We start from the raw sequence: 12,642 nt of genomic DNA on the forward strand, positions 1-12,642 counted from the left end.
GGTTTCAGCCCCTGCTGGAGGTTGGGATGGGTGTATTGGAGCCCCCCTGAGGTAGGGGGTGGGGCTCCAATTCACCCACCCTGCCCTCCAGCATCGGCTGGAGAACCCCTAGAATGGGCTCCTTCTGTTCCCCTGCCCCCCTCCCATTCTGAAACCTTTGCAGTCTCCCAGGTAGGAGGGGCCACTGCTGGAGAAACCAGGTGCAGACTTGCAGCCAGCAGCTAGATTCCCCTCCCTCCTGGAACCAACAGTGAACTTCTGTTTGGTCCAAGGGATAGCTCTAACTCAGAACACTTCCTGAAAAGCATTCTCAGTTACAGCAGGGAGCTGCACTTCTGTCTGCCCCCTTTTACAGTTACCTTAGATTGGGTCAGCCATTTTAGATCAATCTGTCTTGAACTTCTGTACAGTTTGCTCATAGATCCACCTAACTAATGTAAGGTCCTTACCTGGGTGAACTAAATTAGATTGGGTGGCCATTTTTAACATAATCTAGCTTTCCCCTAACCTCCCCAGATGTCTGTATGCAAACTAAATGCCCCATAGACTCCACAGACTCCTCCATATGGTATGGGCTACAGACAGCAAGGGAAGACAGAGAAAGATAACTAATAGAGGGAAGAGACATAGCTTCCTAGACGTAGAAACCAAATCCCACAATCCTTATTCAAGCAAATGTGACCACAGATACAATCCACACTGGCCTGCTTAAAGCTTGCAAAGAGTAAGGCCTGTGGGATTTTAGTTACTAAACAGAGACCTACATTATGTAATATAGACACAGCAAAACAGCTGGAGCATGGAGCAGTGCAGTGCTGACATTTCATGTGTTTCCAAGTGCTTTCTCTGTTTCTTTGGATAAAAGGGATTATCTGAAGTGGTGATGCATAAATGAGACATGTAGAGAAATGTAATCTGGGATTTCGTCACACAAATTGTAACTATTCTACTCTCTCTCTGTATATATATATATATATGTGTGTGTGTGCATGCATACATACATACACACACTATTGAACACTAATGCTATATATACACTACACACACAAACACACACACGTTATTCTGTATACACACACACACATAGACCTGATCCTGAGAACTTTACTCAGGCAAGATTCCTAAAGATTTCAAAGAGATTTCTGACCAAGTAAAGATGTAGCAGTTAATAACTGCCCTGCATCATTATGGCATAAAGCTGCATCATCACCGTGGCAGCAGCAAGAGATGCTGGGACTCTGAGAAATGCAATATCTCCCAAGATTCTCTGGCACCATGGTGAACAAACTATATGCATGGCTAGCTAGGAACATCTAGTATGTGCTCCTTTCCACAGCTGGTCAGAGCTAGGAGGCTGTGACCCTGCCTCACCTCGATCCATTTTGGAGGTGATTTGTTCCCATGAAAATATTAGTAGGTAGTAAGACGACTGCAGCTGTTGCTGGTTTCTACATGTGGATTCAAAGGGAGAACTAGAACTCTGTGAGTTTCTGCCCTTTTTACATCTGGCCCCTTTAAGATTAAAACCTAAGAGTGAAGTTTAGCTGAAACTCTGGCTAAGTCACTAATATCCCAATGTTGCAAATGCAGATGCATGCAAAGTATGCAGTAGGACGTGTCTCTACAATGTTTCAAGAGGGCAATCTGACTGATTTTAGAAACATTCATTTAATTAAAATGCTCACAATTTAAAATGCATGTTCAACTGAACTTTTCAGAGGCAGTAAATCATTACAAACCAACCTGACTCCCTCCCCATTGAAATCAGTGGCAGTTAAATGACCTCAAGGTGGATGCCCTCACACTAATGTAACTAGTTAAAATACATGTTAATCATTACACTATGTTGTCCCGTAAGTTCAGCAAGCCAGGAATGGAGTCTGTTTTTCTATTTTAGTTCAAGTTTCTATCACTGATCAATATTTTATCTTTAAAAAGAAGCAACATGCAAATATCTGGGTAGCTGCCACACCCGTGCGCTCTGAGATTCCTTCCTGCCCCCAACAATAGCGCGGAGCCCCAACCCCAGCCCTGACACCAGCTCACTCACCACCCACTCTGGACTTGCCCTGGCCAGAACAAACCAGCTGGAACCTGTGCAAACAGCCCGGACACCAGCCTGCCCCATGCCTGCTCCAAGCTCACATGCCCATGCTGAGCAGCAACAGCAGCCGGGCAGAAGCTGCTGTTCAGCATGAAGGAGAAGCGGCACCTCCCCCTCACCACTGCTGGGCCCTTCTTGCTGCAGCTGCCTTTCGGCCCCTCTACACTGCTCTGCTTGGTGACCCAAAAGCAATGGTGACAGCAGCAAAGAGGAGCCGCAGGGTATCCCGGATGTGAGCTCTGGGCAGCTGCAGCAAGAAGGGCCCGGTAGCAGTGAGGGGGAGGGACCACTTTTCCCCTGTGCCAAGTAGCAGCTTCTACATGGCTGCTGCCACTGCCACTGCTGCTCAGCGTGGGCAGATGAGTCTGGAGCAGGCACGGGGTGGGCCAGGAGCGGGATGTGTATGTGGGTTCCAGCTGGTCTGGAGCTGGTCCACTCCTCTGGTCAAAACGGTGTGTGAGATTAACGCAGTTAAAAAAAATAACATATTAATTTGTTTTTGCGTTAATTGCATGTTAACTACAATTAACTGACAGCCCTAGTTTTTTTGTTTTATGTTTTTAATTATATGCTTAAAAGATATTTATTTGCAATGTAAGTGAGGAATCATGGAAGGACAGTAAAAGTGTATAACCAAGTTCAAAAAGGGGTTAGATGAATGTCCTTGGGGGACAGGCCCATGAAGGACACATCCATTAATAGTTATTAAATAGGCAGGCAGGGATTTATCCTGTGACATCCTAAACTGATGGTGGTGGATGCCAAGGGAGGAAGGACAGAGGATGCATTACACTGGACATGTCCTGTACAAATACTCTTCCTCTACAGCGGGGGGGGGGCAATCTTTTTGGCAGGCATGCTAGATTAGCCGCACATCCTTCTCTAGTGCTAGTGATCCCCTTTCCCTGCCAAATCTGCTGCTCTGCTTTTTGCATCCTGCCCTATCTGCTGCTGCACTGTTTGTTACCTACCCGGTCTGCAGTGTACCACCCATGTCACTTGTAACACCTGTTCTGTAGGTTTGCTACTCCTACTCTAAAGCAACTACTGCCACTGCCAGAAAAAAGATGATGGGCTGTCAATCTGATTCAGTATGGCATTTCTTCCGTTCTTAATCAATGGGTCTTGTCTTTAGTTATGAATCCATGACATTCATGGTCATTCTTGACTTGGCAGAAGCAATTTCCCTATTGTAAGTCTAGCTCCCATGAAAGTTCTCTCTCTCTTACACACAGGAGCTTCACCCTATTTTCTTTACTGGAGGATGAAGCCATATATAGCTTGCATATGTTAACCTAAGCCTGATCTCTTAGGTAGTCCAGGCAGATCCCACTGAAAGATGTCAATATCAAAACAGAAATCTTCAACTGGATTCTGCATTCAGTGGTGGCCCATTATGAAGCAGAGCATCAGGGCAATATGTTCATAGAGACCTATGCTGCTAAGTAGAAGAACTACTGTGTTTTGTCTTACTAGGAACATTTTCAGGATGGGTAATGTAGCAGGGAACTTGGTGCTCCTGGTACTTTAAAGGAAAGCAGGCTGCAAGTGAGGCAAAGGACAATCAAGGGAGCCACTTGACCCAAAAGGGGCTGGGCTTGCATGATACAAGCCCAGGCCTGAGCTGTGCAGGCAGTCTGACCTGGAGCCATGGAGAGAAGAGCTTCTGAACAGAAGAACTGCAGCAAAGCTCCTGACTCACACCTGAGGTGGGATAGGCAAGATTGGTGATTTATGGACTGAGACTGTAGAGGTGGTGGAGGTCTCAACTGGCCCAGAAATGGGGCCAGGGCCCGAGAGATAGGAGCCAAGGCCAAGGAGTAGGGCCACAGTCACAGAGTGATGAGAGCAGACAAAATCAGGAACTCTGAGCTTGCCAGGGTCGAGAACCAGGGTCAGGGACCTGGAGTCTGCTAGATACGAGAATCAGAGTCAGGGACCCTGAGTCTGACAGAAGTGAGAACAAGGGTCAGGGACCTGGAGTCTGCCAGGGGTGAGAACTGGAGTCAGAGATCCACAGGCCACAAGGGGCAAGAAGCAGGGTCAGGGATCTGGACCAGAGGTGAGAAGCAGGGTCAGGGACCTGGAGTCTGACAGGGGTGAGAACCAGGGTCATAGATCTGGAGCCCACCAGGGTGAGAAGCAGAGTCAGGGACCTACCCTGGGGCAGCCTCCCTTTTTCTAAAAGCATAATTATATCAATCAGGACTCGTAGTAGAGATGATATCTTTTATTAGACCAACAAGATTTTTGCAAAAAAAAAAAATCTTTAATTGCAAGCTTTCAGGCACAAACACCCTTCATCAGGCATTGGAGAAAAGACTGTAAAAGTTCTCCTGGGTAGAAATGAAAGTTTGTATTCCACAGGATTTCACAGGACTTCACAGAGGAGTCAATAGATGGAAAATTCCTTTAGGCAGTCAGTTTCATAGTTTCATAGGCATTAGGGCTGGAAGGGACCTCGGAAGATCATCGAGTCCAGCCCCCTGCCCAAAGGGCAGGAAGTCAGCTGGGGTCATAGGATCCCAGCAAGATAAGCATCCAGTTTCATCTTGAAGGTGTTCAATGAAGGCGCTTGAACCACCTCCGGTGGCAGGCTGTTCCAGACCTTGGGGGCTCGGACAGTAAAGAAATTCTTCCTTATGTCCAGCCTGAAACGATCTTGTAGTAGTTTGTGACCATTCGTCCTCGTCATCCCTTGGGGCGCTCTGGTGAACAAACATTCCCCCAGATACTGGTGGTCACCCCTGATAAACTTGTAGGTGGCCATCAGATCACCCCTGAGCCTGCGCTTTTCCAGGCTAAAGACTCTTCGGGCAATAAACGTGCTGCCACTTTGATCGCTGTCCACCTAGAGCATCCCGAGGACGGGGAAAGCGTCCAAAATGAAGGCAGCGCTGGAAATATCATCTTGTTATTACACTGCTTGCCAGTCTACGGTATTTCTAAGGATAGGTGGATCTACAGGAGAAAAGGTGGGCCGTTGCAGCCATACTTTGTATGTATGGAGCCTCTTACCTCCTGTGAGGATCTGTGATGATACAAATTACCTTGAAACAAAGGCAGGAGCGGGATCTCAGGTTTCAGGTAGTCACAGTTGCTTCCCACTTGGGAAAATAGGAATATTTCATTTTAAAAAATCAGCTAAAATTCTATATCAATTGTATCAATATTCGATATAATTATATCGAGGCATGGCAGACAAGCAGAAGGGCAGATTGCCCAAAGAAAGTAAAAGTGACAAGGGCTGAAGGTTGCTGAAGGGTCATCATGGCCACTCAGTTACAGGTGATTATTCCTAGATCAGAGTTACAATAGCCAAATTTGGGAGTCAGAACATATGCTCACAGTGATCCAATAGGATAGGATGCAGTTTCTACGCATAAGTGGAAGTGGGCATTATTTGGATATCCTAAGAGTGGAAGAACTACTGAGGAGTCTAATAGGATCCCAAGGCTGTAAGTATATATTAGAAGGAGCAGGCAGGAGCTTCTTACAGATGAGTATATTATGGAGAAGAATAATTATTTCAAATGCTATTCTCCTCCTTGCATGACATTTATCTTGTAAGGGTACAGCTTCATCCAGTTGCTCTTCATACAGGTGTTGATCTCTGCTAAAACATCTGGGAGATGGTGCTGTTTAGATCTGCCACAAGGGACATGCAGAGCTAGATACTATCTGTACTGATGGCATTTCAGTCAATATTGTCTAACCAGCTCCACCCTGTGGTTTCTTACAGATTTGAGTCTTATGGTGGAAAGGACTAAGAATTCCAGGATTGGAGGATCAGTTGCTCATAACAACCCTCAGGTTTTGATTTGAGATAACAGTTGAGCTGTGTTTTCTATTTGATTTTTGGGTTTTTCAGAGACAGGACAGGAGTATCTAGTGATCACTGTTATCTAGTATTGCCAAAAACTCCAGCACATTTCTACTTGTCAGTTTTACCAGAATAAAACTGTGCACTAGAACAATAAATGCTTTTTTCTATGCTAAGTCAGAGTCAGAAGCCTAAGATGGTTCCAGCAGACTGGCACTCCCAGGTGGCACCGAAGACTGTTTTTACTAACTTGCTGATGAAAGAGAGCCTGACATCGGACTGTAATTAATGAAGTCACCATTATCAGGCAATGGCTTCTTTAATGTGGTGGGAGGTAGGGCTTCCTCTTCAAGGAATTCCTCAAGCAAAGGCTGCTACTTTAGTCTTTTTTATACTCTAAAGCTCTCTGAAAGCTACACTGATGTGAATGGCTTGTGGTGACTATAATAGACAGGGTGTGAATGAAGTACCTTTATTAACACTTTCACTCCTAAACTACTTGCTGGGCTGTGTCTTTTCTAGAAGTACCAGAGGTTTTGAAATGTGGTGAGCTCTCCAAATTCTTGAGTATGGACCATGGTATTAGCGTCTTGTGACTTGAAGACAAAAACTGTCTAAAATAGACAGCAATCAGATCAGAAAATTGTGAGGAGAGAGAGAGGAGACTGGGATGCTTGCATTCCTCGTGTCAATGCACAGTGGAGGACGTGGCCCCCTCGGTGCATGTGTGGAAAACTGGAGGTTGCTGGTGAGACCTTTGAAGTAGTGAAATTTAACAGATTTCCTGTTTTTCAGTAGGAGGCAGTGTTTTAAAATGGATTTTGTGAAACCAGGGCAAATTCCTGTGTGGATGCTCTTATTTCAGTTTAAAATGTAACTTATTCTGGTTTAGCTGAAACCTTTTCCTAGTGGGCATAAATTAAATTTTAAAAAATTGTAAACTGATATAAGGTCTACCCAGGATTTTCACCAGTTGATCAATCTCTGCTTAAATGTACCCTGAGATTATACAAGTGCAATTTTGCTGCTTGGACAAGCTGGGAGGGTAAGTTGCCACTAGGTCTCCAGCACTGGTCAGACAGGTTTCTGGGATGCATGGCAACTCAGGCACCTTATCTATAACCAAACTGTAAATGCCTTGCCAATCACTGATCTCATGTTGACCAGCACATAGTAGAGGTGCTGGTATTCATCTGATTTGACCTTGTGTGGAGCAACAGTCTGTTTCTTGTGTGGTGCTGGATATAGTTGTCTCCCGACCACCTCATGGCTGAATTTTCCAGTGTCTAGCTCGTCCTGTCATGACTTGTACTAGAGAGGGATATAAGACAGACAGCTGGCTAGAGTGGTGGTGTTGGACTGCTAAATGCCTGTAGAATGGTATCTGTGCTCAATAGTGCCAAGATCTAAGTTCAGACAGTGATGGGAGTGGGGAGGAAGCTTATAGCACTGCATAGCAAGATCTTGCATAAGTACAATGCCTTGTGGTGTCAGGTAAGGAAGAAGAACCACCCTGGCTTGTCCTGCTGGTTTTAGGGGTTTAAGGTAGATGTTGTGTAGAACCTAGCTGTCATATTGAATGTAATATTTGAATGTTTGTAATAGTTGCCCATTAGCCAGTTTAGAAAAAGGCAAGATTCATCTTCTTATCTAGGCCATTGTTTTGGCCTATGTGTGGAAGATTTGGGCTTTGCTCAAAGTCTTAACTTTTGAATTTTATCTTTAGATGCCTTTAACAAGGTTAAACTAAAAAATGACTCTTAAGCAAACATCCCACATTCCGAGAAATCAAACCCTAGGAGCCATTGAAAAGATTGGAAAGAAAGGAAATCCCCCAAAATAACTAAATTCAACAAAAGAAACTGAACCCATCAGAAATCTGTTAAGTAAGATCTGAGCCCAAATTTGGGAATTGTGACAGGTTTGGGTAGGAGGGGCACAAGACGGCAACTCACTCAATAAAAACTGTAACCTACTGTCCCAATTTGGAGGTAACCTCACTTGCAGAACAACGAAGGAAGAATCGCAAGTGTAGCCTGGATCAGACTGATCACCTGAACCACCCCCTCTGTGAACACGAATCTCTTAGTTCACGCTGAAGCTGCAGAGCACCCGAAAGGGACTGAAGGAAGGGGACTTAGTCCTATCAGTACTGAGGCCAGCCCATTGAACCGTACTACTGAGGCCAACCCATTAAATTGTACTACTGAGGAATTAAACCATATTTAGGTGTTTGGCTTCTCAGAATTCTAGGATTGTAAGTATATTTTGAAAAATAATAGTATTGATTCAAATTTAACTTTTAGTTGTAATTGTTTTAAGGAAGTGCATTTGGAGCATTGTTTCTAATATATGTAGTTATTGTGTTCTTAATGTTTGTGGTATATCTTAAAGCTAAGCAGTGTTATATGCGTAGCAAAGAATTTTAAAATAAAATTGTGTTGTGTGTAAACATTGTGAAATTGTGCAAGTAACTAAAAATTTCCCCAGCCAGTGCATTAAACGAATCAGTACGTTGTGTGGGATTTTCTCTATTCCATAACCCACTAGAGACACTAGCAAAGAAGGAGTATATATGATCTGCACCTATATCTCCAAGAGCAGTAAGAAGGGCCTGACTCTTTATGTAATCAGATAAAGGGAGAAGTAGAAACAGTACTTTTGTTGTGGACTCCAGCGGCTGTGACAGAGCACATCTGATGAATTTAGAGGAACCATATTTATACAGTCGTGATCAAAGCAGAATTTCCAAGCCTGGACTTTTTTAAGTGGTGAGAATATCTATGAATGTAAGCTTGTGCACACAAGAAAATCCTTGTATCTGATATAAAATTAATCTCTTTAAAGGCACTGGGTAAAAGATACAATGTAAGAATTCTGCTTTGTAAAGGGCAGTTTGTGTATGGATCTGTTGTTGCTGTTATTACACACACGTACAGACACTCAGCACAGTTCTGCCTATGAATGTTGAAAGCTGTGCAAGCATGCATCAGGAAAACGCTGGCAGACTTTTAAGAAATAACCTTACAAGTACAGGACATATGCCAAAAACACACATTCAGATTTTATCAAACGCGTCTCTGAATGTTCCACAGAAACAGAGGAACATATGTGCCACGTTTCAAGCTACCATCATATCCTGCCCGTGTGCTACAGACATTAAAAAAAAAGGGCAAATCTCTTAACAAACCATCCCAAAATCTTTTATTCAGATACTATTTTTGTGTTTTTATGCCCTGAATGGTTTTAGGAACTAGCTTTATCCAAGTTTTTTCTTCTTCTTCATAGGCAATATGTTATTGCTCCTTTCTCAGGAGCCAATGTCAGAGTTTAAAAGTAGCCACTGATTTTTATTAGTGCTGTGCGAAGCTTCGGGTGCTGATTAGATTAGGAGGAGATTCAGCCCGATTCAGTGGCTGAATCTGCAAATCCGAATCGAATCAGGGGACCAGTAAAAAGGTCTGAATCGATTTGAAGCTCTCTGAATCTTCAGAAAAGAAGATTCTGAAGGTGCTGTCAGGCGGGGGGGGGCCATACCTGCTGCTCCCCACTGCCCCATGCTGCATGGGGGGCTCTGCCATGAGCCATCCGCCCCCCCACCTCGCTCCCGCTCCCCCAGCCCCCGCTATAACTGCCCTACCTGCCCCAGCTCTGGCCCTTTAAGAAAAAAAACAAACAAGAAAAACCCCAGGACTCACCACTCCTGCAGAGGCCTCGGGGTAGAGCCCCCAACGTGGCATGGGGCAGAGGGAATCACGCCCCTGCCAGGCAGGAACCGGTGAGTTTGGGAGTCTTGCGGGGTTTTTTCTTAAAGGGCTGGAGCTGGGATGGGTAGGGCAGCCATGGGTGGGGACCTGGGACAGCAGGGTGGGGGGTCGGGCTCGTGCAGAACCCCCCCATGCAGCATAGGGCAGTGGGGGACAGCGGCTGAACCTCTGAATCAGATTTGGCTGAATCAATTCGGGACAGTGATCTGAATCACCAATTCAAATCACTGTCCCCAGTTCAAATCACTGTTCCCCAAATTGGCCGAATCTGAAGCGAATACTAGCCGCTTTGCACAAGCCTAATTTTTATAGCTGTCTCAATTTTTGGTTGCCCATCTCTGAATCATGGAGGATGCACCTAATTTACAGATGGAATGAGAATCAAAACTCCAACTGAAACCAGCAGGATCTGCAGCAGCTCAGCTCCCCTCAACAATATCAGACCCAAAGCACCTGAAATGAGACACCCAAAATCAATGATTACTTTCGAAAAGGCTAATTAAAACATGTTGCCAAGCTCCCCCTTCATGGGGGAGGGAAGAGCACCAGCAGGGCTAGCGAGGCTATGGCTTGGGAGTCGGAGTCCTGGACCTGCATTCTGTGAGCTAAGGGGGCAGGAGGAGCTTTGATTTTCCATAAAAAAAATCCAAAATCAAAAGCAAAATTTATAGGTATTTAGAATTTATTTTATTATTGTGATTGAGGTATTGGTAGGCTTCCAAATTACTTTAAACCTGTAAATATATCAATAAAACATTATGTTCAACTGATACCTATATATATACAGTGGCCTTTCACTTTAATCACAGCTTTGGGGTTTTTAATTAGAGAATTTGCAATTTTTTTTATCAGGGAAAACCAGGATCCCTGTTAATAATATACACTAGGATAGAGCAATACAAGATACAAATGTAACCTAACACTACCCTCCCATGGCCAAAACCATTCATAACAACTAGGTTTTCCAAGTTTGCACTGCTATCAATAATGATGCTTACTGATACACTGACAAAAGTTGCTATAGGGTTTAAGAAAAATTGTAAATAGGAGATTATCTACTGACTGTCTTGCATAAGAGTCTATCAATCCTCCAGGATAATACAGGATAATACAAGTGAAGAGGGAAAAGTCATGCTTATTTTCTAGCTTGAGGTATTGAAAGGTTTGTCTTAGCACCCTTTGGAAGCATACGTAAAATGAGTTATTAATGACAAGATTAGAAAAACCCAAAGATTTCACTGAGATATTGTGTAAATCCCTATTACTCTGTGGCATCAGAATGAAACCATTGATTTTATCTTCCTGTCCTTCTAAGGCAATGTTCAAGCTGCAAACAAACCATTATGTAATTAGAAATAAAACTGGGCCTTCAGCTTCAGGATACAGCTAATTAATCCATTTTCAGAAAAAAAGGCATGCCCCACCTGCAGTTGTGTCTGTACTTCACTGTGTGCATTATTGCATCGGCAGATGGCTGGAAGGCATGGAAATATGTACACTCTGTGGCTGGGACAAACACCTGTAATTGTGCTGAACGGATTCCAAGCAGTGAAGGATGCCTTGATCAGCCACTCAGAAGACTTTGTAGACCGACCCATCACACCCTTCTTTAGGGATGTGACAGGCGGCCCTCAAGGTACTTTTCTTCTTCTTCTTTGTGTGTAAAGAAATCTTCTGTTTGTGAGGAGATGGTTCGGAGGAAAAGCCCTAGTTCAATGGGAATACCTATCAAAAGCATCACCCTCTTCATAGCTACTCCCTTTAGTGATATGTAAGTTTTATATATATAGTTTCATGTGCTTTTGAAATGTTGGATCCAAATTGTGCATTCAGTACACAAAACCACTGCGTTTGCTACGTGTACAGTAAGTAACTCAGGTGGCATTTGGTCTCCTTCAAAAGTTACTGAGTATAGCACCGCATCAAATTACCTGAAGAGGTTTTTCCAATAGACAAAGAACCACAGATACAAAACAATAAGAATTAGCGTATACTGAACATGATCCCAGATAAAACAGCAAAGTAGTTTTATTATCTGGACAATGGTGAAAACCATAGAATGGAGAGGGAGAAGGGAAAGGATATCAGACTTATTTCCCATGAAAAGGACAAAGTATGTGAATCTAAATTAGCATAAATGTCTCTTATTTCCCATTTAAGTACTAACAAGAGGTTCATCAACTCAAAACATAGAATCCTGGAACCATCTTAACTTTCTTCTAGTCTGTCTATTAGCAGGCCAGTCATACAATTATATCTCAGTCCTTCTTTATTTCGTTGGCTCAAGGCATCATTTTTGCTAATGGCCACACCTGGAAACAGCAGAGACGGTTCAGCCTGATGACATTACGGAACCTAGGATTAGGGAAGAAAACCCTAGAAGAATGGGTTCAGGGACAAGCTCAACTCCTGGTACAGACCTTTGCCAGAGAGCAAGGTAAAACATAAATATATATGTGGCAATGTGCTGAAGTATTAATCTCACATTCAGTTTAATAGATCTGGTACAGAAAATGACTGACAAACTGTGAGTGAAAGGATACAGGTTTATTCTCCTTGGCTTTTCTACTGAGGCTGCCAATAAGTTTCCCTCGTATCAAATGAGAAGGTAGGTTTCTGTAATGTGCACAGGCATCTTCCCCCTGGGATCTGATGAAAGCATGTAAGACCTGTTGTCTTCATAACACTTTCACCACAGAAAGCTTCCTAGTTGGGTTGAAATACCACAAGACTATAATTACTCTCACTCTTAACTTTTGGCAAGGAGGCCTGGGCTGGTAACAGCAACAGACAAAGGTTTCCAAATTATCCCAGATATGCCGCTGTTGTTGTGAAGGGCTGTCCCCATCATTTATTATATTGCTGCCCAACTTGTGATTTTCTATTTAAACACCCCCATTCTTGTTTGGCAAGATCAGACATTCACAAGATCTTATCAGAATCAGGAA

General features: G+C 43.7%; 1 protein-coding gene and 1 long non-coding RNA gene across 4 annotated transcripts in view; one reads left to right on the plus strand and one right to left on the minus strand.

The window, feature by feature from the left end:
• Positions 1–12,642, minus strand: part of LOC132251452 (uncharacterized) — a 157,774-nt gene that overhangs the window by 135,311 nt on the left and 9,821 nt on the right. The window lies entirely within an intron of this gene.
• The window catches only part of LOC102564039 (cytochrome P450 2J5), a 38,888-nt gene that overhangs the window by 14,986 nt on the left and 11,260 nt on the right, over positions 1–12,642 (plus strand). For 2 of the 3 annotated variants that reach the window (XM_059731224.1, XM_059731226.1), the window contains 2 exons: positions 11,165–11,330; positions 11,982–12,131. In XM_059731224.1, coding sequence (XP_059587207.1) covers positions 11,165–11,330; positions 11,982–12,131 — 316 coding nt within the window. Of the gene's footprint in view, positions 1–3,767; positions 3,814–11,164; positions 11,331–11,981; positions 12,132–12,642 lie in introns of those variants that run through there. The other variant, XM_059731225.1, reaches the window with a different exon arrangement.

Source organism: Alligator mississippiensis, chromosome 7 (assembly GCF_030867095.1).
Source record: "Alligator mississippiensis isolate rAllMis1 chromosome 7, rAllMis1, whole genome shotgun sequence".
In the NCBI taxonomy this organism is placed as follows: domain Eukaryota; kingdom Metazoa; phylum Chordata; order Crocodylia; family Alligatoridae; genus Alligator; species Alligator mississippiensis.